At 33.6% G+C, this 25,993-nt stretch overlaps 1 protein-coding gene across 2 annotated transcripts in view; it reads right to left on the bottom strand.

The window, feature by feature from the left end:
* LOC141962124 (formin) overlaps positions 1 to 25,993 on the bottom strand; it is a 149,109-nt gene that overhangs the window by 34,425 nt on the left and 88,691 nt on the right. For both annotated transcript variants that reach the window (XM_074909781.1, XM_074909782.1), the window contains one exon: positions 14,191 to 14,283. In XM_074909781.1, the coding sequence (XP_074765882.1) occupies positions 14,191 to 14,283 (93 nt within the window). The remainder of the gene's footprint in view (positions 1 to 14,190; positions 14,284 to 25,993) is intronic.

Here is a 25,993-nt window from a genome sequence, read left to right as displayed (position 1 = left end):
CTTCTATTGCATTCTGTAAGAGTAGATTTTAAAATTAAAGCTATTTTTTCAGTTAGCTTCTACACAAAAAGGTGATTGTTTCATTAAAATTAGGACTAACATTAGTCTTTTTTTCCTGTGTTCTGGAGTTATTAATTACAAAGCAAGAATTAGCATCACATTTTTTCTATTTATTCCAATTAAGTTATTTGAAACTGCATTCTGTTAAAATGCAATTCAGCCATTTATCTCTCATTCTCCCACACCTGTGGTTCCAGGGAATAAATATTTTTTAAAGCTTATTAGTACTTAAACACACTATAGAATTATATTCTAATTCTAATTTATTTTCAATAATCTCTTATAAAGTTGTGGTCTAATTCCAGGATTAATCTTTGAGATGACTAAACGTATCTAAGTAGTTTATGGAACTGAAAAATTAGTTCTAATCTCTTCAAACAGAACAAGGTTAAATCCAGTCTGTTCTGTGTTTGGGAAAACCAACTATCCAGATTATCTGTAACTACAATCTCCTGTTACAAGCAGAAGTAATAACGTTAAGGATCAGCACATTTTCGTACTGAGGACAGTACTTTTAAATATTTGAATGATTATTAAAACCAATAGAAGCGGGAGGTCTTCTCAAAAACATAAAAAGGATATAAAAAAAAAAGTTCAGTGGTGAACGAACAGCTAAACTGGTTTGTAAAGAGTGAATAATTATACAAATATAAATAAATTAATTTCAGAAAAGCTTGTGAAATTTGTGGCCTGAAAACTTTTAGGATAGAAAAGCCATAGCATTGCCTCCTCCTGTGGAATGATAACAATGATTTATGAAGCTAAAGTAATTTCTGCTGATTGAGCTCAGTCAAGATTGGTTTCACATGATCAGCTAAAGTACAGCAATACGTGATGTGTAGTGGCCCCACATGTTTGAACACACTAGGACATGCTCTTCTAGGTGATCCAAAGGATGGGGGTGGGGGGTTAAAAGCTGCTGCTTTGTTTTCCATACATTTTCCTCTCATTAGGATACACTCCTCCTGCAAAGTAAGCCACTTCTGGTGGTCGGGAGCAAAGTCTCATTGTAAATGCACAGCAGGATAGTGGCAAAGCTGAGATTAATTCTCCATAGATTTATATAGACCTTTCTCACTGCTGATTGCTTGTACTGTTTCAAAGGTGTGTATGTTGCCTTTTTTTATTGCTGGTTACTGACTTTATTCCAGCATATGGTGGTTGGCGCCATGACACAAAGTGAACATTTTATACTAGAATTAAAGTGGATATTTGACAGTTTCTGTCAGAAAGTTCAGAGCAAAGAATTTGTGAGACAAGATTTATTGCATATTTTATATGGGACACATCTGTTTCTTTGCTACGTTTCTGTTTAAATAAAAAAAGAAATGAAGGTTCTTTAAGAAACAAAGACTGTCAATAAAAAGCATGAACAGAAAAACTACATTATTGAGAACGAATTTAATCATTCTGACCTTCTAAAAATGTGCTGCTTGGAAGTATGACAGTCACCTTCCCCTTTCTGTTCAGCCACATAGACAGGATGGGGGAGGACAATTTTGAGCCCAAACTGATTCTCAAATACACAGCTACCCAAATTTAAGGGTAAATCAAATCAAATGAAAATCAAATTAAATATAAGCATTGATATTGGATATTCACATTTAAAAGTAAGGTGAAATATTAAGGTAGATTTTGCCTTTTAAATTTTTTATTTTTGGCGTCCATAAATGCATTTTAGTGATGTGAAATGCGCCAAATGAACAATCCTTTTTAAAAAATTTCTTATAAAACTACAGATCAGGTATGACAAGGTAAAAAGCAAACCTCCACATTTATCTATTAACATCACTGAACCTGATATAGTTTGGCCTCTGAAGTTCAATGTTTTAGTATTCATCACACCTGAATCAAAACTGAATTTGGAGAACACCTAGCAGAATCTTGTTTAAGAAAAAAAAAGTATGCCTTATACATGAAAGAAAAAGTATTTCAATAAAACTCTGAATTTTTAACCAACAATCTTCCTGTTTATAAAGATGCATATTTATTATGAAACCCTAAGATTCAGCTTGAGAAATATGAAATTTAAAGAGGCAGAATTAAACAAGAAAGAACAAGTACAAAGTAAAGAAACTGTATTGATCAAAAATCACATATGTCTTTATGAAAAAGCATGTGTGTCTTATTTTATTTAAAGAACACATCAATAGAAAAATCACCTCTGTTGGACTACAGACATTCTACACAATAGTTATGACAGATTGTTAAAAAAAAAAATCATAATGTATGCTCGATAATTTCCCAAACAAAACTGTAGCAATTTCCTCTACAAAAGCACAAATATTTGTCAAAAGATTTCATACTACCAATGTATGACACTGGTTGGGCCATTTAATTCAATCCTAGAAAGCACTCTGATTGCTACCATGATAAGAGAAATGAGAGTGTATACAAAAGAAAAAAAATCTCATGTTAGCTTTATTTATGAGGGGGAAAATAACAAGAATTATTATTCCATCTACCTAATCTATTTTGGTTTTTTACAGCTTGCTTATTTTCTGTTGAACTTTATGCTGGGAGTATCATGCTGGGAGTATTTGGATTTTTTCCTCTCCATATTGGATGTAAACATTTTTACATGTTCATGTTTATCCTCATGTAAAAGGGAAGAAGAGAATACACGTATTATGTAACAAGACCAGGGAATGGGAGTGCAGCGGCCAAGCCCATGACTGCAGATTTTTTTCTCACTGTACCTCTGGGCCTTTATTATTACTTTATTGTTCATGAGGTACTTCCTATATCCTGGAAATGGATTTTACTCAATAATAATACAAAGTCCATGCAAAAGGCAGACAAAAGAACAGAAATATATGATAATGGTAATTTAACTGAAATCCTAAAAAAGGGAAGTAATTCCAACTGACCTATTAGTAGAAGAGTTAAATGTAATTTTATTCATAGTTGAATTTTTATTTGACTACCGTTTTGATTTGATCTTATCTGTTAAAAAAAACAAAAACTGTTTCTGAGAATCGTAACACAAACCATATCAATATAATTTGTATCTACATTCATTCCACTGTAATAACCCAATCAATGAGCTTAATTCCTCCTTTTTTTTTTTTTTTTTTTTTCCTGTAATAGAACAAGAAAGTATTGAATGGGCTTAAAAAAGCATATGCAGAGTAAAAGTAATAATACACTTTTGAATTTGATGAATCTGCATCTATAATGGCAGATTCTTCTTTACATCAAGTACTTAATAGGACAACTTACTTCACAACATTTTTGAAAATGTCATAAAATGTTTGGAAATGGTTTTTTTTTGAAAAGAAATTTTAAACCTTGAGACAATTTACTTTGTTCACATCAAAACCAAACCAGTATCAAATCACATTAAAATGAGAAATGACTGGCATTTAAAAGGCAGGAAAGTCAAAGTTCCCCTACGATTATTTCAAAATGTAGAGTCAGCTCTCCTAATTAAGCTTGGGGATTCTCTGTCCTAGGAACTGCCCAATTACATGTAAGGAAAGAAGCCCTGATGAGGAAAGCTTAAATAATGTTAAACATAAATATGCCATCCAACTCCCATTCAACTCTAAGTCAGTGCTGTGTCAGGCCCCTTGTGCAAAACTCAAGATATGGAAACACATTATAAATATTTGCTAAAAATCTGTACCAATAACTCTATAGATAATCAAACCAAATACATTTTATAGAGCAGTTTTTCCTTTTAACATTGTATAATGTTTAAAGTTTTCTGCTTGGCCACAGAAGATACACTGTTTTGTCTAGTCAGGTATCCCTGCCTGCCCTAGGGCACTAGGACCCTCTCTAATGAGAAGGCAACACCTTGTGGAGGGAATTTTCAGATTGTAAGGCAGTCTCAAGATGAAAAGCTTTATACACATGCTTTGTAGAAGTAGTTATACCCTAAAATATGCTACGCAGTAGCTGAAAAGAAGTTCTTCAAGAAATGTTTTTCAGACAATAGGTGACATGGAACCAAGTTTAGATAGCTGAAAAATCTTGATGCGAAAAAGTTTGAAGTGATTTACATCGGTGAAAGAAGTACCATTTCAATCAATTCCATCCTACATCTCTAAAGAGAAATAATACTGATTTCTCCACCTCTGTCAAGGTGTTCAGAAAGCAGCACTGTAAGGGCTCTTCTCAGGACAAAGGTACATTTTTAAGTATCTTGCCCAGGTTTCTGAAGTATCTAGGCATAAAGGTATCACAGAAGTTGGAGGAGAGATTGAATGATAACCCGAAATCAGACTTAGATTTAGGAGAAGTCTGTCTTTTATCACAGCTGAAATCTTACAACACTGTATCATCCATATGTTTTTACTCTGTCATTCCCCAATTCTGAGAGCTTAGTAGCGACCTGGTACTTTGTCTTTTAACTAGCTTCAAACTTCTAAGAATTGTCGTATGAACATTGTGATTGTTATATTTGTTCTCAAAACAAATGGTCCTGCTACATCCTATTCAGCAAGTTTTGGTGTCAGATTTATTTATCTTCTTTTTTCTTTGAAAGAAGCTTCCTTCTGATGGTTATTTCCTGTCTGGCCTACAGGTTTTACCTGTTATTATCACTTAAACCAGGAAAACACAGTTTACACCATAGCAGAACCTAATCCAGAGAGCTCCAATTTCCTGCTGAAATTTTCAGCATCTAGTATTTTTATCAATCATGCTCAAAAGCATTAAAACAGGATATTCATGTGTTTGTATGGGTAGAAAACATAACTGAGAAAAATGATCAACATTCCAAAGTTACAGTCTACAAAGAAATTCACATAAACGCATATCAGATTAAGCATGTTATTGTCATAATCAGTTTGTATTATGGTAGCAGTGAAGGGTATTTCCAAGGTTAATCCAAAAACTTTGTGTGAAATTACAGAGTACAGGGGACAAACATAAGGTGAGAGTGACCAATGTGATGGTTGGTATTAAAATCTTTTGAGAGCAAGTGTGCTTGGGCCTTTTATTATTTATGAAGTGCATTAATCTCTTCTATCCAATCCTTTCCAATTTTTGACTCTGCTCTTTCCTTGAAGTAGTATCTTCCATATATGTAAGCACTTGCTCACAGGATATATAATCTAAAGTAATGGATCTGAGCATCCTGATTTCCTACCAGTGAAAGCTTTGACAGGGATTTTAATTCTTTGAATATCAACATAAATAGGGCAAGACAAGGATGTCAGTAACAGAGCAAATCCAGGTAAACTGCATGCCAGTGGAGTTGGCTGCAGTACAGAGAATAATGACACAAGAAGATAAGCAGATAAATAGGAAATAATGCAGGAAATTCATATGAATACAGTAAAGAAGAAGAAAGCAGCTGGACTAAAAAAATAGCCCAACAGAATTCCTGTGAAAAACCAACACATATATAACCTATGGTTCTGTTTACCTATAAGTCTATCATAGAGGCATTGGAAGAAATCCAGTGTAATTAAACAGAAAATAAAGGTTTTGATGAGAACTTAAATGGACACTCCAGACTGCTGATAGTGGTTATACTAAAGGTATCAGTAATTCTAGACAAAGATTTTATAAGTCTCATATACATATTTTTTTTGTATTAAATCAAGGGTATCAATGCTAACATTCATTATGTCACTCAGCCGCTATCAATAGGAAATCCTCTGTCATGAAATGCCAGTGACTTTGCAGCAGCCATGGTAACTCAGTATAACACAATCAAATTGAAAAGAAGCTGGAAGGAACTGTTGTCTCTAAGACATTCTTTCCTTGTCTTCTAAGAGAGGATGACATTGCATTTTTAATTACAAGTCCTTCTAAATTACATTCATATTACACATTCTGACAGAGTTTACCCTCCAATTTTTATAGTAAGTCATGATATAGTGGAACTGATTATAGCAACTTGATGTATATCTGTTTCAAAAATAATCAACTGAAAGTTTCCTGAAAAGTCATAGTTTTAATTAACATCAATTTATAGGACTTGAAGCTGGTAATTCTTCTGGTAGTGTAGGAGGAAACATTCATTTCAGAGCAAATTCTTGTTCTTTGAATCAGCTCATTGTCAATATTGCATTAGTTAGAGGCATATGGATGCAATCACATTCCAGGACACCTTATTTGGTGTCTTATGGACTGAGGCTATTGTCTAACTATAAAATCTCAGAGTACCACAGCAATAAGGTTCTGTGCTTTGCAGACTCATGCCAATTTATGTAAATCACTCTTTCATCTGTTTAAGTACAACGATCTTTGAGTGATGAAAACAGTTATGACTGTCACAAACAGTTTGAAAGATTAAAGTAATTCTGCTGCTGGCATATAAAACAGCGTTCCAGATCTAAACACAAACTTTGCCTGGTCTGTAATGTCATTGCTGGGAAGGATAAAAAGTTTTAAGCAAACATTATCACTGCAAGGAAGTATGACATATTTTTCATGTTTGACACTGGACATAAATATCCTCCCACACTGTTTAATGTGAGAATTGCATATGTGTGGCAGAGATAATAAAACATCTCGGTGAAAACAAATGAAGGGGAAAAAAGAGTTATGATAAGTAGAACAGAAAATAAAGCTTTGAAGTTAAGTCTTCATATTTGTACAGTTTATTCATAAAAGGAAGAATCAGTATTTGATATGTAGACTGGATAGTCACAGAATCTGCAAGAGAGTCTGATCTCTTGTAGATATGGTTATTTTTACAGAGATATGTTATCTGGTTAACAGAAGCAGCTTCATAATTGCAGGTAACAAAATCAGGACAACTGTAAGATCCTTGTACATGCTATTGCTCTCCTGCTGTTGTTTACACACCATATTTTAAAAGGCAGCTGTTACTGAAATACAGTGCTCTTAAAAATTATTCTAGATTTTCTTGTTTCACTTATTCAGCATTAAAACGTTTAAGAACAAATAAAATGGAACACAAGTACCATAATCCAATATGTAGATTAAGGTAGACTACAACACTAGTGGGAAGACAAGTATGTGACTTAGTTTAACATATGGGTTTAGAATATTTCTTTTTCTTTCTGTTAATATTCTTCTTGTGAAGAAGGGCTATATTTTTATTGCAGAGAAGCCAGGATTTTAAATATTTCTCAGAAATTTCTGATATTTTGGGATGTCACTACAGGCAAGCTCTACCAAACTGCTATGAATAAGGATTTAAAATGTAATCTCTATATCTGTTTTAAAAACAACAATATAACACTGTCAGATTATTACAGGAAATAAGTGCCAATGTAAATTTCTTCCTAATCTTTGACCCTGTTAAAATTTATAAAGGTATGTCCTGTTGACAGTAAGAGAGAAATAAGAAATACTGTATTGGGAAAATGGTACTGATAATAGTGTCTTCGAGTATTCTTGACTTCTGATTCACTACTAGTAAATGACATTAGCATCCTGCTTTATACTTCACATTCTGCTTTGATTGAAAAGCATAGAGTTTTAAGTGGAAAGACTGTTTTTTACTGTAATATAAAAATTATAATAGAAATTGTACTACCATCCCTGAAATATGTACGAAGTTATAAACTAAGAAAGGAAGGTTGTTTTCCCTGGGTTAATACAATAGGTGCTACTAGATGAAGAGAATAAATCACCATGTATGAGCACCTATGGCACAAAACAACATTTAAGATGGAATATTTATATACTCAGGACAATGCCAGCTGAAATACACTTCAGCAGAGTTAAAGAAAAGTTAGTGGTGTAAATCTCCTATGTATAAGATAGTATTTTATGTATTCTTGAGGAAGAAAATGGAAACGAATAATGTTGGGTGAAAATAAATTTAAGATGGTAGGAATACCATTCTGGGGTTGTTTAGTCTAGAGAAGAGGAGGCTGAGGGGAGACCTCATCGCCCTCTACAGCTCCCTGAAAGGAGCGTGCAGAGAGCTGGGGATGAGTCTCTTGAACAAAATAACAAGCGATAGGACAAGAGGGAATGGCCTCAAGTTGTGCCAGAGAAGGTTTAGACTGGATATTAGGAAGCATTTCTTTACAGAACGGGTTGTTAGGCGTTGGAATGGGCTGCCCAGGGAGGTGGTGGAGTCCCCATCCCTGGAGGTGTTCAAGAGTCGGGTTGACACAGCGCTGAGGGATATGGGGTAGCTGAGAATGATCAGTGTTAGGTTAATGGTTGGACTGGATGATCTTCAAGGTCTTTTCCAACCTAAATGATTCTGTGAAGTAATGTGATAATAAAATTATTTGAGTAGGGATATTAGGAATGAAAACCAAATAAAAATATCTTCCTGGATGCTAGCTTGAAATCAAGATCTAAATGATTTATGGTTTCAATTATTTGGTTAAAAAAAGCCAAATACACTTCAACAAAGTTTCACTTAGAACTCTGTAATCTAAAAACCAGTGATTCCAAATATAAAATCAGTATTTCATCTTCTCACTGCTGAGCAAATTTGTAAGAAAAGACAGAATCGCAGTATCCAATGAGAATTTGTTACTTAAACAGATAAATTATTTCTCTAGAAATAAAGTTATGAAGGTGGAACTGATAGAGAGGCATGAAGGCATGTAGAAAGGAAGTAACCATTCTTTATGTAGTTGCAGTAACCTAGATCAAACTTGCTTCACACATTTGGAAAGGCCAGGAGCTAGCTCTCTGCTTTATGAAGTAGTCAGGTATGTTATGGAATCACACAAGTTACCCTGTTTATCCTCCCTATTCTCATGCTAGAGAGTGTAGCAGTTTTGATCAGAGCTTCTGGCAGTACACTTGGATGCTGATTTTTCATTACATTTCTTGATTTCTTCGTATAATCTCCCCAAGAATAATATAAACCAGAAATGTAGTCACCATACAAGTGAAGGGGGCTAGCCTTAATAGAATTTATTTCTTATTTTCTTTCCCACTAAACTATCTCAACAATCCTCTGGTAGTGCATTCCAACAAACAAATGAGGAAATGTGGATCAAAGCTCTTGTTCTACACCAGAAATACATGAAAAAGCACAATAGATGGATGCATCCCCTGGTAGCTACTGCAGCCTACTTAAAGTTATTAAGAAGAAATCATTCAGCAGTAAAAATCAAATTTACTGATATTTTCCATGTGGTTGCTACCTTGTCTGAAAAATGCACCACCTCCTGACATAATGCAGGGGTGAGCAGCTTGGTCTATGGCGATTTTTCTATTCCAGAGTCCCATGACTGCACAGTGTTGATCCTTTATGCAGTATAAGACATACAGCAGTTGTAGCAAAGCAATGAACCAATGTTTCCCAAGTGCTAGGCTAGAATTCTAAATTTCTTTTTAGGACAATTTCTTTTACTATGAGATTAATCCCAACAGACCTACTCTGACAAATCCCTCCCTCTCCATGTTGCTTGTTACCTTGGACACTTCAGTTGTATCACATGCCTTTCCCAAATAGATTTGCTTTCCACTATTAATGATTTTCAAAAACTATTCTGTCTTGATATCAGACGACTTGCTTCCCAGACTCTGCTGTAAACTAAATTAATTCCTTTAATAGCAAAGTCTTCATTATCAAGATGCTTTATTCTTAGAGAAATGAAGAGAAGCAGCTATGCCCTTCCTATGCTAACTGCTATGAAGCATAAGAACTTTTTGATTTGCACATTCCAGTATATGAGGGAGGAAATTGAGCCCAGATTAAAGTTTTTACGTACTTTCTGACCTGGAACCAATGAAGGGGAATTTTGGACCAGATTTTGCAAGATCCTGCATGAATCTGTGCTATGTATTCCCACATTTGTTAAAATGGCCAAACAATATGAAATAGTGAAGCGGCAAAATAAGAAATAAATTCTATTAAGGCTAATCGCCTACTCCTGTACGTCATCTACTTTATGGTTTGGATTATTCTTGAGAGAATACACAAGGAGAATAAAAAATGTCATGAAAGACTATCACCAATGGCTACTGGCCAGCATTCCTTCTAATGAGCTTCATAGCTGCAGTAACCAAACTCTTTTTTCCCTTTTCAAAATAAAGTATCTTGCACCTTTCTCAAATTCATCCAACTCTTCTGATTTTTTTTTGATGAGATAGCTTCATATCAAAAGAGTTTTCTTCTAAGCAATTCTGAGCAAGAATGTCATAAATTAAGGAGCATTCCAAACAAACCATTAATTTAATGATTTAAAAGTTCTTTTTTCATATAATGGCAATTTAAATGAAAAACATTTCATTTTTATTTCTGAAAAAAACCCCATACAGTAATTCCACTGGAAATAGTGTCTATATTAATTTACAGTAATTCTTAGCTCTCCGCATTACAGTAAAACTAATATAATTTGTTGCATGTATTATAACTGAATCTATTAAAGAGTATTTCCAACTTGAGAATAATCTAAGACCTTTTCAAAAAGCATGGGCAAGTACAGCTAATGAAGTATTAACAGAGTTTACACATGATGTCTTTCATGTGAGAATCACAAAGTACTTGACAGATTGTCTTTCACTATGAAAAATGGAAAGAATCATTAACATTCTGTGTACCAGAAAAGTGAAGTGCTCTCTGAAAAAGAGATTAACCAAATATTCAAGCATCACATGTCAAGTAGCTAAACTGGGAATAGAACCTAAAGGTTCTGGCACCTAATTCCCTGTTGAAGGCACTAGGCTACATTAAATCCAGTTATACAAAACAGCACTGACATCAGCAGAAGTACAGTTTATCCCCTCTAGCATTTTAGAATGTCAGTCTCCATAACACTCTTGGTGCTTTTTGTTACAACACAGCAAGTATTAGATTTAATTGGTATTAATTGTAATTAGGAAATATAAACAGTTCAGTTTAAGCAAATCAATGTTTTTTTTCTTACAATATTGCCAATTTAGCATTGACTAGAAATTATGGGAAATTGTGCGTGTGAAAAAACCCTGAATATCTATGAGTTCCAGTCCTATTTTCAAGCCAGAAGTTTCAGAAAGCATCTGAGCTTTGGATACTTGCTGTGAGTTGGCAGAAAGATAACAGACAATTTTTTCTTACATTTGCTTAAACCAGCCACAACTCTTTTTTAAACAAACAAAACTGAAAGCAGATGCTTAACGGATGCTCAGTATTATCAGTTAACTCCTGATTTCAGAGAAGCAGCTGAGTTTGCAAACACTTATCTAAACTGAACCTCTGAGCTTGACATTTGTCCAAAGCCTATTCTAGTACCATAAATCAGTATGGGTTTCTGTGTTATTCTTACCTATCTTCAGTGTAGAATTTTACAGGACTTCCATTTCAATGCCACACAAAGTACCACCCACCAATTATAAAGACTCAAATCAATCTGGTGACTGAAGGAGAAATAGGGTCAATAATTATAGGATCTGACAACCTTATGACAACTCACCTCAGAAAAAGGTAGATGAAATAGAAATGTCAAACGATGACAAGTTAAATTAGGCAAAATTAAATGTGCATAATTAGATATCATAAAAGATACTATTATAGAGCAAAAGGAGAGCAAGACAACGTAAGAAAAAAAGTGAACAAGTAGTCCATGTGGTTTTGCTCTTTCTAGAATACAAAAACCCTGAAACACTAAAATGTGTCCAATAAATTTAACAATTTATATAAAGAACCCATTGCCCCAGGACACCATGCACAATTGTGTAATTTTTAGAAAACATATACATCATTCACAGACATAAGGATAAAATTTTCTGTTACACTGACAAAGATAAATATATCTGAATTTCCATATCAATAGGCATAAACAGGGCAAATATTTGGAGGAATATGTTTTTCCATTTGAAATGATAATGCACAATTAAATTGCAATTTTCTCTAAAACAGAACTAATCTTCCAAAATCAACTGCCTACTTTTATTATATTCCACTCATCAGAAAGTAGGGTAGCTCAGCTTTGCAGGAGGAACCGGGTACAGTGTTGCCTTTATTTATTGGGACTGTGGTGATACACATTTGCTATTTCTTCTGCTGGCTTTAGCTGGGGTGGAGTTAACTTTCTTTATAGCAGCTTGTCTGGTGCTGTGTATTGGATTCGTGCTGATAACATACCCATGTTTTAACTCTTGCTGAGCAGCGCTTGCACACCATTAAGGCATTCTCTATTTCTAACTCTAACCCCCAGAAAGTAGGCTGGGGTTGCACAAGACGTTGTGAGGGGTCACACAGCTGGGACAGCTGCCCGAATTAACCAAAGTGATAACCTATACTGTATGACATTGTGTTCAGCAATAAATGCAGGGAAAGAAGGAGAAAGGGGGCTGAAGTTCAGAGTGATGGTGTTTGTCTTCCCAAGTCATGGCTATACATGATGGAACCCTGCTTTCCTGTAGATGGCTGAACACCTGCCTGCCAATGGGAAGTAGTGAATGAATTCTTTAATTTGCTTTGCTTGTGCACACAGCTTTTGCTTTCCCTAACAAACTGTCTTTATCTCAACCCATGAGTTTTCTCTCTTTTACCCTTTTGACCCTCTTTCCCACACCACCAAGAGAGAGTGAGCGAGCGGCTGTGTGATGCTTAGCTACCTACTGGACTAACCACAACACTCCTCAAGAGATTCGGAGTGTAATAAGAGATACAGAATCTGTGACATGACTGTGGAAGCCACCATTGGGTTAGGGTCTTGGCAAGACCCAGACAAAACTGAATTACGGTCCAGATCTTTACCTGAGTCTATCATTTTGACTGCTCTGCTCTGATGCATTTCTGGCCACTATTCTTACCTAGTGAGGTAAGAATACAGACTGTTCATTTCTGAGCTGGTCTAACAGGGTAATTCTTACAATATGATTAATCAATTAATCTTTACAAGATAAAATAACAGTGATCTGCTATGATACTTTGGCAAGCAAGAACAAGAAGCATGATGGAGATCATAATGGTTCTGTGGAAATATATACAATACTATCTCAATCTTGATGTTGTTATTATTAAGCTATAAGTGAAAATTTCCAATTAAGTTGAAAAGGTAATACAACTGTCTTTCGGTGACATAAAGATTTCCATTATAAGTTTTTTGTTTCACAAGTTCTGTGGCAAGAAATTTGCAGCTTTAATACTGTTTAAATACACTTGCAACTAAAAAAAAAAAAAATCAAATAAATATATCCACCGAGCTCCATAGCCTGACAGAAGGGTGACTAATATTAGTTTATTTAACAGTACAATTTAACGGGGACTGCTACTTTTAAAACATTCTGTTTTCACTTATCAAAGTATTTAATAAGATAGCCTCATGAAATAAAGTTATTAAAAAGACATTAGGATAATCTTTATAAAAAGTATTAAGCTAATTCAGGAATTATTACAACAATCTGAATGATCACTAATAGTAAGTAAACATTCTGTTTGGGTTAGTAGATTCAGATAGTTCACCTGACTTCTCAAACTGTTCATGAGTTCTGTGGTAAATACTAGAGATTTGGTAATATTTAATTCTTAACAATTCTTAATGTAGTGGTCAGAAATGCAGCACTTACTTTGTTTACCCAAATAGTCTGTACTCCTACAACCTGGGGGGGAAAAATAGTCTATTCCCTTATCTATTTTGCACAGCTTCAGCAACAATGGTGCTGGCAGAAGCAGGTGACTAAGAACACACAGTCTGGGGAACAGGAGAGAGAAGGACTGTTATTTTCAACAACAGCAACCTGTATTTACACTGTCTTGAACTGATGATCAAACTGTACTTTGGATCTCACCCCTGTTGTCTCCAGACCCTACCCTGGTAAAATCACTTCCTTACACCTATTTCCATCTCACACAAAGTCTTTAAATTTGAATTAGTCAGTTCATAAACCCACTCTATTGATAAAAGATGCCATTGCTTCATGTATATATGTCAACTTTCTCTAGAAGGGTATTTTTCATTCTCATATTTTATAAACTTGAAGCTTTACATTCCCTCTGATAAATTTAGTCTACGATGAATGTTTTTCACTTTGCCTACAAATAATTATAAAAAATAAAGCTGAAAATAATCAATAGGAAATGTGTGAGATCAAGAGAACAATTACCTTTGACAAGTGATATTTGAGATCTGTGTAACCATTATTCTTAACATATATTAGGCACATTAAGAACATATTCCATAAAAGATAGTAGGAATTTTCAGAGGCAACAGATATTTAATGCATCTTACAGTATATATAACTTTGTAAACCAATACACTATGTGCCAATAATTATTTTTTCTTCAAATGTGGTTACCTTTCTGGAAGAATTCCTCTAATTTCTCCTTGAAGGGCTGGAGATGCTCCTCAGAAGATTCTTTGCAAACTAACTTCATCTGCTTTTCAGAGGCTACAAAAAGAAGTTGAGAGACATTTGTGGCATTTGTTTACCAGAAGTAGATGTCAACACTGTAGAAGCCTACATCTAAATTAGTCACCTAGACTTACTTTAGAGGAAATGGAAATAAATAAGCACTAAGGAATCCAGCAATTACATTAAAATAAAAAATAACAATACTAGTCTAGCATACCAAACATAAAATTCTATGTGTGTTTAAAGAGTGGAATTTGTCTTTAGTAATGACTTTGTCCTAAAAATCTATCTGTCTGCTGAGATTTGCCACTAACAGCTTGCCTTACATTCTAGATGGTATTTAAAGCTCTAAACTTTGTTTCTGTAGTGAGTGGAGGATGCCTTATATCTGGACTAATTTTAATCAATCAATGCCAGGCATCTTATGCTCAACTATTTTTTCCTAACACAGATGCAGGAGTTCAGCTTTACTTAAATATTCAAATTCCAGGCCATGATGTGAAATAGTAGAAGTCTGTAAGAAAGTTAACTTATAGCTAACTGCAATTTGTTTACTATTTAATCTATCTGTTATTTTAAGACCCGATGCCATGCCAATTTCTAAAAACCCCAGGTTATTTGCCAATGGATATTAACATTCCTAGAACTTCTAGTAAATTTTGTAGTCCCAGAGTTCCACATTAAAGATGAAACAAGACTGTTAGAAATCAAAATGTAATTACCTTCAATTTAGTAACTGAATTTATGAACTACTATACGGGGTTTTTTTCCACAACTCTTCATTCCCAAGAAGATAAATTTAGATGGAAATTTATTTTGGAGTTAGACTGAAGAGTTACACTTTGGCTTCATGAAACATATTCCCACCATATTGCTACCACCATTATATAATTCAACATACTGCAGAAAAAATTAATACAAAACTGTGAAATAGAAGTTGAGAATTTGTAATTAAAATGTGATGTTAATGCAGGTCTGCAGTGCAGTGAAAAAAGTCAATGGAAGGTTGAAAATAGATGCATACATTTTATTGCACAACTAGTAGTGTGCCTATAATTCACTTGGACCACCAGGACTTACTAAAAAAGACAGCTTTTCAATTCACTGAGATCAGAAATACAGTTTTTGTAACTGTAGTAATAAATGTTACACAAAAATGCTGAAAACATACCTGTTTCCACCTAAGTGTATATTTTAATTTAGTACTCCTCCACAACTCATGTAGGTTGTGAACTATGACATTATTGGGGATCTCCAGAGCTTATGTAAAATGGCCTGGGCTACAGGCTAAATTAATCTTTCATCTCTAGTCTTGCAACCTATAGCATAAGACAACCTTTGAAACTGTTCACAGTAAAGTTAATGGATATTTGTTTGTATGCCAGATAGTAAGCAGAATGAAGCATTAATTTAAACATAACAGATTGGGAGAGAAAGTCTTTTATTAGCTGCTCAGTTTTGTGTCTTTAATAAATTAAATTCAGGAAAAAAAAAAAAATCAGGGAAGTTCATATGACTTTCTTATGATACATCCCTCTTACCATTACAAATTTGAACTTTCCATGGCTGTTATCATATACTGAATTAAACTGATGTATACTTAACATTTATGTTTATAGAATTAGAAGGAGATTTCTACAGCTATTCAAGCAAACTGTAACATTTTACTTTGGAAGAAGATGAACTGATTAGAATTGTATAGGGGAAAAAGTCTAGCAAAATAATTGTGACAGTATTGTTAAGTTTCTGACTGGAAGTTTGAACAAAGTAAAAGCTACAGGTTTATGGTTTTTTCTTTGTGTTTAAAGAAATCTACAGAAAATGATATAAGGAATATTTAGAAATTATTTTAGATAAATATAAAATCACAAAGATTAAAAGTATTAGTACACATAAGTTCAGCCATTTGGTACACAGTGACTATAGAATGTGCAAGATTCTTACAATCATATAAGATTGCAAAGACTGCAAATCAATAATTATTTTATAATAATCTTATATAAATAAATCAGTACACATCATTACAGAAGTAGATTTCTATGAATATGTATTATAATAATAAACTTGTAGTTACAGTAGTATCTAAACATACTCTAACATACTCTAAAAAGGTGTTTACTCAAATACATGGTGTTGCTAATGCACTCTCTGGAGTATTGAAAGCTTTCTAGATGTTTCCTACAAGCTTTAATAACACAAGATTTAGAAAGGTTACTCAGGTATGTCCCATGTAAATATTTAAATGACCAAGACTAGGCTGAATCGTTTCTAAATTAAAGAGAAAGCACATATAAAATCCCTTTAATAATTTTTTTTTTTTTTTTTTTTTTTTTAAAAAATAATGACAACTAACATTAACCTTAATCAGATGACAAAAGCTAAAGCAAAATATGGACAAGTACCAGTCTGGGTAGTGAATTCTTAAGAATCCTAACATCCTTAACAAGATCAACATGTGGCATAAGGGAAGAGGAAGAGTAAAAAGAAAGGCACAGAAGAGAGGAGCAAACGAGACAGGTGACATAGAATAAGTGCATCAGGAGTGCTGATTAAAACTCTAAAGGTTTGAGACAAGTTGAAACAAGATGTGATAGATACCAGTTTGCATTGCTTAAGTCATCTTGAAACAATGAAACTGAAAGAGACAAAAGAAGTCAAGTAAATGCTGGCAGACTCTTAAGAATTTACATTATTGGAAAGTCTTAAAAAGAGACCTTTGGACAATTCTCTCTGCTGATGATACTTATCTAGATGGTATCTGTCTAGAACTAAAATCTATCCATTTACTTCCCAAAGTTCTTTCAGATAACTGCCAAAATAGACTAAAGGGCTCTAAGGAAGTTTAGCTTTGAGCTGAACGAATCAAAGACAAGGGTGATGAAGTGAAAATCTGTTAATCACAAAAGCTATGTATTTGCCCTATACTGCTTAATCCTCCTGTAACTGACTCTGAATTTAGGTTATACTTCACTTAATAACCTATACTTTTGGTCTACAAACAAACAAAAAAGTATCTGGGCAACTGAAGGATTACTAATCCTGCTCAAAGTCAACTGCACTGAAATATATGAATAATACTTGCTAGTGTTAAAAATAAGACACATCACATAGGTATGGAGTCACTGGCTGAAGGCAGTCATGAACTTCAGGTGGTCCTGAAGTCTCAAAAATTTTCTATTCCTGCTGAAATCTCTCCAGTCTCAGTCTTCCCTTCAATAATGAAATGTCCTACGCAGAATAATGATTCCTTATCCAATGCCTAAAAGAAAATCATGGCTAGGGCCACCAACCAAATTTGCTTGGGGGTAGATATGGCAAAGAATGGTGGAACTGTGTCCAAAGGAATCACAAATCAGATACAAATAAAGACACACTTGGAAGAGGAAAAAGATTTTCATGTCAGGGCTAAATCAAAGGTTTTGATTAAAATGGCAGTTGCTATTCTACGTATTATAGTCAGCTGGTCTTTGTCAACCTAGATTTGTAATACTGGTGAAAGGCTACCATACAACTGTATGACCTGTCTTAGTTCCGGACAACACAATAGAAAGGTTTCTGGTAATTAACACTCATTGAATCTCCTATTATATAAGTTCTTTATTTTGTCTGCTTGTTTACTCAAAAATCTTTTTGAAAGATATTGTTTAAAAAATAATAATAAAATTAGCGTCATGCCAAACATTATATAAAAAAAAATTAAACCGGAAAGTCCTGTTCCATCAGTTGCTCTGATTTTCTTTCCTAAAAATGAACATTACATATTTTTTTTATATTTTCTTCTCATATTCACTAAAATAGAAACCCTTTCCTTTAAAAAAAAAAATATTTTTAGCAAGTTTATTAGAATGACTCTGAGGTAAAGGACCCTATTATGCATTCCTCCTTTGAAATAAATTCTGAAAAGCTTCTTTCTGAAATTCTGAGGAATCAGTGAATTCTGAGGAATCTGACAGCTAGCACACCACACATACACCTCTCACCATCTTATTCCAAAATAATAATTTGTGAAAATAAACAACCTGTTTCAGCATTACTGAGTTCAAACAGATACAAATACTCTATTACTGTAATACACTTTTGGTTCACTTTCTTGGTATGCATTGTATGTTAGTGAAATTAAATGTAATATTCTACTTGCAAAATTGTTTATTTCTAAATGAGCTATTGCAAAAAAAAGAAGAAAATAGGAGTGTGCAATAGTATTTGAAAGCCCTTACAAATTGTTGGATGTACATCATGCTACACCCACTGCAAATCTTGGCCACAGAAATGGAAACCATTAGCAAAACATTAAAACAAAGCTGGAAACTGCTGATTATCAGTTTGCCACTGTCTTCACATTTAATGCAGTACTTGGCTCAAAAAGTTCTTTAAAAATCCCCAATATAAGTGAAAATATTTACAAAATAGAATGTCTCTCACTTAATGCCTATTGGGCAATAGTCTTTTAAAACTCCACAGACACTTGTAAATCTGTCAAAAGAATCACTGCCCATAAACAAACTTTCACGTAAAGAGCATTTCAGTGTCAATCAGACAGGATTTGGAATTTTTGAAGCACCAATTTTAAAGTAAACGCAAAACCAGAAATAGTTTAATGTTGATAACAGTAAATTACTAACTATTTACTCACCAGAACCCACCAGTAGCTTTTACAGGAATCATCCTGACAGAGAAACCAAGTATCAACACCATGAATTCCTATAAACCTGTCACTGACACCATCCCCCATGAGTTATGCCACTGTGAAAGCTGCTAAAACTACCCCCCTCCTCTTGTCTGCTCAGAGCCTGGCAGGTTATACTGCCAAGCTTGCCATTTCATTTTCTTGTTATAATGCAGGCTTATCTTTGACAGGAGGGTTACTATTTGGTAATTTTTTTTAGAACCCCTACATTTTCTGCCTCAAAGGGGATTTGAAACCACGTCACAAATTAATTCAATGTAGTATGAAATAACCCCAAATTTCTGTATCAGAGGATCCATGATTTTTTACAGTGCAGAAGCCTGTTACACTACTTGGGCGTATATACCCAAATAAGAATCTAATAAACTTTAGATAAAATGCATACATTTAAATTATTCAGCAAGTGCTATATAACTTAAATCACGATTTAGCTTGTTTGGTTTTGCTTTATTACATTTTCTTACTTGCAAACAAGCTTCTAAGTTAAACAAAAAGTTACAGGAGATGCATGTCCATTGGGCTTTGTTGCAGGATTTGGTTATATTCTCTGGTTATCACATGTAACTTAGACACGTATTTACTGCAGGTATGCACATAAGAATGTTAGCTTTATTACAGTCCATTGTATCTCTGTCATCTACATCTCATGTGCTTATTTATAACCTTGAAGCAAATGTATCTTTTCAGACTATTTTAAAGAAATGTGGAGAAGAGATTTATTTTTATTCCTTCGTAGTACAGTATAAGAATTTTGACAATTTCTATCTGCAAGTGATTATGCTGCTACTGACACAGAAAAGTTTCTGAGACAGTATTTCACTTGTATTTTTGGACACACATTGATAATCAGTACACACCTCAATGATGGCAACACACAAAAGTTCAAGCACTAACACCCTAGCCAGACCTGGGTTGACAAATACAGAAGCCTTTGAACCAAACAGAGAGGGAAGTGCCATGAAGGGGGTGTGAGGTTTTCTGAGACAAAAGTATCTGAGAAAAATATAGGAGGATCAAATTGTGGTGGTACTCTATTCTCAAGCTTCGTTTTTATTGTCTTAAATAAAGGTCAACAATTTAATGCAAAGTGTTAACACACTTAAAACTAAATATACCATTCTAACCTATTAATTGCTTGCACAGTTACAGTTCTAAGTGATAAATTAGTTTCAGCTAATTTATAAAAAATGTGCTTCTATGTACAACTATTTTCTTCACTTATTAATAATTCATTTCTCTCAAAAAGCCATTTCAGAAGATAGAAGCTAGTAAGTAAAGCTTTAAACATTCTAATCTTTGAAATACATTTTCTTCTTGACACACAGAAAGAAGCAACTGTTTCAGTGCTCAAGCTCTCACGTATGAGACAGAAAAACATTTCCATGATAAGCCCTAAGCTGTGGAAAGTGAAATAATTGAATTAGTGGCATACAAAACACCCTGTAAAGTTCACCTGTTCTCACAGAGTTTTAATGGAAGCTGAAAGTCAGACATATTGACAATTCTCACAAGTTTGATTGGATATTCTGTTTAAGATTTATGAGGATTTTTTGTTTGTTTCTTTTAAGTTTAACAACATTTTGAACTTTCACAGTATGTGATGGCATGCAGAGGAACTGTCAGGCCTATATTAGTTTTAACTAACCTAAAACAAAAATTTTTTTTGCTCCTTGTTTTGTCAAAATTTATCAACATTTTATATAAATCATTTAAAAACCTTTCTGTTAAGATTGTTTCCTAAGAATACATTTAACAAAATGAACAAAGATTGCTAGTAAAACTAAATATTTTTCACACCATAGCAACATATCTGAGACATTAACCTCTGGTTAATGTATTCTCTCTGAAATGGTAGTTTACATTCAGTGTGGCCTTCAGCAGAGAATCATACTGCAAGGGACTAAATAACACATATAAATGAATATAATGACTAAACGCTCAAAATTTTCCAGTCAAGATTCCTTAAGTGATTCCAGCACACATTTTTAGTAGAAAGTTTTGGTTTAGTGTCAAGATCCAAACATACAGACCTCCGCACATCATTAAGATCTGTCAGGAGTGTAGAAATGTATGCTAGCAGAACCCACTGAGAAACTGGAACATTTCCCTTCTGTCTGAACAGTACAAAAAATGAATATTTTGAATCTGAATAGTCTTGTCCAATTTATCAGAAGACAAAATTTTTAAGAAGAAATAATAATATTTTTAATCAGATGAGCTGTTTATTGTGCTAGGAAAAAAAAAAGACCTTTCAAACACACAAACACATTATTACTTAGCATACTGAACAAGGGATCAGATAGAAGAGCATTGCTGGGCAATGGCTGGAACAGTAAGTTTATGAACTGAAGTTGTAGGGGCCGGAGAATCTTCTGTTTCCCTCTGTACTGCTGGATCTCTGATTTTCTGTGCAAGACAGATCATAAAGTTTCACCTAATTAATTCTACCAAGTTTATGGCTTTGGTTGAGCTAGAGCATCCTGCTTAGATTTAAAATGATGTAAATTCATAAACTACCTACAATACTAGCAGGAACACTCCTGAAAGTGTTAATTAGCCTCACTACTACTAATTTGTATCCCACTGTCTGAAATAAAGTACTTTCAATCTTTGATCATTGGCAGTAAATACATAAGCAACTAACTCAATTCTAGCACAAATCTGCCTTTTCTTTTACTGCATACTCCCGTAAATATGAAGTCACTGTTCCTCCCACGGCTAGTATTACACACTCTCCAAACTACATCATTCATTATCCATCACACACATTGATAGGGACAATATTCCTCCTGTTCCCAGATGTATACTACCTGCTCCCAGATGTACACTACACAGTTATGTAACTAATGCTTAACACACACGCGCACACACACATATATTTATTTATATGAAAGGGCACACAGAAAAGTGTACAGAAAAATCATAACTGTGGTATTTCCAAGATTCGTTTTAGAATCTTAACATTTGCAGAATGATTTTTAACAATAAATTTCTGAGGATTCTTTAGTCAAAGGAAAAAATATAAAAGAAAAAATTAACAGCATGCCATTGTTTAACCAACAGAAAGCTTTCTCCCTCTCCTTTGTGCGCACATGCAGACATCTGCTTCCAGGGAATAAACTCTTCTAAAACATCATTGCTTTGCTCCTCTGTTGTATTTCTGAATCTTATTAAAACCATTCCATACTATTCTCTATTATCATAAACTAGAAAAATCTAATGGAATTTTAAGAAATGCTCCACTTAGGAAAATTTCCACTTAATGTATTCGCATATGAACATCACCAATGGAACACTGTCAAAATGTTAGTTTTATTGTAAAACAGAATCCAATGTACATATACAAAATGTGTTTTTTAATGCCTGTGTTGTATCTTTGCCAAATCAAAACAAACTGAAATATATCTCATCCTGCTGAGGCAAGACACTATTCAAAAAGTGGTCAGAAAACTCTGAGAAGGAAAAGATTGTCATTTTGTCAACAAAAATTGAAAACAAAATAACTTTTCCTGTACAAAGCTGTCCTTTGCTGTTTTCCTTACACCACTCTGTTTCTACAACATTTTATTTCTCACAACATTAATTTCAATTTGCCATCATTTCCAAAATTTTAAGGTTAATTTTAAAATTTAAAAGTATAATTAACATGAACAAAATTAATGTGACTAGTTCCTGGAAAGTATCATACAACTTCTCTGCTTCTGCTGGGAAAATTTTTCTGGAACATGTATGCAACTCAGATGTCTAAACCTCATTTTTAAATTTACTTGAAACATTTAATTTAAATTAGACTAAGGCTTTAATTGGTTGAAAATATTTTAGAAAATGGCCTTTGATACTTTTCTGAATACTATCCTCCTATAATGAATCAACAGTTACCTTTTACTGAGAAATATTAATTGATCAAATAAATTATATAGAAAGTTAACACTCAACTGATCTAATATTTAGAATTTTCATTATGTGATTCAGTAAACTTACTGTCTATAAAGTAAATCAAACAACAGATAAAATCTCTCAACATTGTAATCATTGCCCTATTGATAATTATTGTATCATGATTATACTAAAACTCTATTCCATAACAGACTTTATCTGAGGCCATATTATGTATGAACTAAATGTATAATTCCATCTGAATAATTATGAACACATTCAATTAATTTCTCCATCTTTGCTTACATACAAATCCAACCAAAGCTGAAAATGTTTCAATGAAAACATCAATTAATCTCTAGAACAAAAATGGTTTATAGTTAATTAGTGGATATTTTGCTGCAAAAACTTTCATCGCAGTTTGAGGACTCTGATGGGAACACATTTATGAATTTTAAATTAATTTATTGTGAATACTACCGATTAAACTTTTCCACTTTTGTACATCTTTCTATTTGTAAATATATTCCCTTATAATCCTTGATAAAACCAGATGTTGTTCAGTATTTTAAATCTGGAAAATTGTAGAGTTTTAGTCTTAAATGAGCATGAACTAATTAGTTTTTCTTTTTGCAGCTTCCTCCTTGTCTTTATTTATAGTGACAGTGGCTGCAAGAATCGAGAATGAGTGACCCTTTTCAACTTCCATCCGTTTCTCATTTCTAAATTCTCTTCCATTCTTGTCTTAATTTTGTAATACATATCCACTTTGTAATATAATGTGATACAGAGCTCCCTGAAGGGGCACTGAATGAGAGCAATGCAGATGCAACAGTTTAGTCTGCTCTAGAGAGGCATGCTAAGAGACAGGGTTAATTAGCTATTATGCTGATATAGGTAAGCAACACCATGTTGATTTCAACCAGTCCACTGGATGTGTTTCTATGAAAAAGACTATATATATATATGCACACACATATTCATATCTGAAAAAGAATATATATATATTGTCATGCTGTTTGAGAATGAAGATAAAATGAAGCACTTGAAGAGGCAGTGGAAGCTGGGTATGTTCAGTCTGGTGAAGAGGAAGTTAACTGTTGATCTAGCTTTATGCTTCAACTATCTAATGAACAGCTATAGAGAAGATGCAGCCAGACTTTTCTCAGAAATGCACATCTAAAGAAAAAGGAGCAATAGTCACAAATTGCAGCACAGGAAATTCTCCCAGGATAAGGAAAAATATTCAAGACAGTGATGCAGCACTGGAACAGGTGCCAGAAAGGTGCTGGAATTTCCATCCTTGGATTCAAAACTGAGCTAAGGCCCTGTACAACTTGATCTAAATATGAAGTTAGTTCCACTCAAAGCCTTTGAACCACAGAAGCTCCAGAGGTACCTTCCAATCAACCAACCTGCATTTCTCTACGATTTTAAGATATTTGTAACGCTTCTGTATAAAAAGAAATGTGAAAACAACCAGTGTAACACTGTTTCAAATGAGTAATTTCTCAACTTGTCACAGGTAGTTTTGCTTGCTTCCCTTTTAATATTTTTATAAGGATTATACAATTTCAGAAGATGGGGTTGCCATAAAATGAAGTTTTGATGAAGTTCCACTACTTAAATGTGAAGAAGTTGGGGGTAATATGCAAGCTACAGATCTGTCAACAATTAGGTTAAGAGGCCCCCAATTTGAAACTATGTATCCTGGAGTACTGAAATCCATCTGATTATTATGGGCAGCTGATCCATGAAGTCCTGCTTCTATTTTAGATTAAATGATTTCCTTTCTGTCATGTATTTGTGTATGTAAACAACTACATATATATTAATACACAGTTAAGTTAGTAAAAAATTAAAAAAACACATATACTGTACTGAAAAAATATTTGAAAATGGCAACTACTGAATGAATGAAAGAAGGTGAAAGCAAAAGGTATGTGGATTTTTAGTGGGATCAGAATGTTAGAGTCTCACAGGAAATCTAATAATTTATGAGCAATAAAGATGTGATCCTTCAAAGTATTCAAAGTGGACCTACCTTGGTTTCCATTTTTAACTATTCAATAAATATCTTTGCTCTTTCAGCTGTTAAGGTCAAGAATACTAAAAAGTTATAATAAACACAGTAAATGATACAAGGAATCTAATATTGCTTTCTTTTGACTAATGGAGCAGCATTTTAAAATTTTATGAACTGTATTGCAAAGAAGAGCAATGAGTATGACAGATGGAAACAATCTACAGTGCAGCTGATTTTGTATAATTAAGATTGTTCAACTTTGGAGAGAGACAAATAAAAAGTTCATGGTAAAACTTACACAAGTCTACCATACTTTGTAAAGTTACTTTCTTTCTAAAAATCTTCTCATGATTATGCACTTCAAATATTTCCTGCTTATTACAGAAGAATACCAATCAAGTAGCATTGTCCAGACTAGAAGGGAAATCATGTTTGGTCATAGGAAAAGGAAAAGATATCTTACTCCTAGACAGGGAGTAAGATATCTTACAATCTTAAAATATTACTACAAAGCAAAACCTGTTTTTCTCCCATAAATACAAAAATTAACTGAAAAGCTAACACCTGTTAAATGAATAAATATATCTGCTTATACTACTATGTAATATTAGAAAACCTTGGAAATACACTGACTATACAGACCTGGAGTGAAAACCTGAGCTTACAGAAAACATTTCTTTTTTCTGTGACTTTAAAGTGAAACCAGATTTCACTCTAAAATTTTAATCTCATTTTAAAATATTCCATTCTTCTGCACTTCTTTCCCCTTAAAAGCCTATATAAAATGCATATATTTGTTTATAATTCTTTTTAACTTAAAAATGCTCATGATTACAAAGTTTGTTCTGGAATATGTGTTAAATACCTGTTGGATTAAGGTTCTCCAAAAATTTGTTTGAATTTTTGAGCCAAACTTTAATCTAATCCCTTTAGACTAAAGTTAGTCTGTCCCTTTAAAGTCTAATCCGAAAGACTTCAAAATAGCAAATTGTATGGAACTTAATCTGTTTATCTGAAAAGGATGAAAGGGTTTGTGCTCCATCTAGATTTGAACTTTTGGTTTCACAGTGTCTAGGTATTTCAAACCAGAGGTTTACACCATTAAGACATGCCAGTCATGATAACTCAATCTTCTCTATGTTAATATCCATGATAGA

Source organism: Athene noctua, chromosome 6, assembly GCF_965140245.1.
Source record: "Athene noctua chromosome 6, bAthNoc1.hap1.1, whole genome shotgun sequence".
Lineage (NCBI taxonomy): Eukaryota > Metazoa > Chordata > Aves > Strigiformes > Strigidae > Athene > Athene noctua.
The sequence above is the reverse complement of the archived record's forward strand: the minus strand, read 5'-3'. Positions and strand labels throughout refer to the sequence as shown.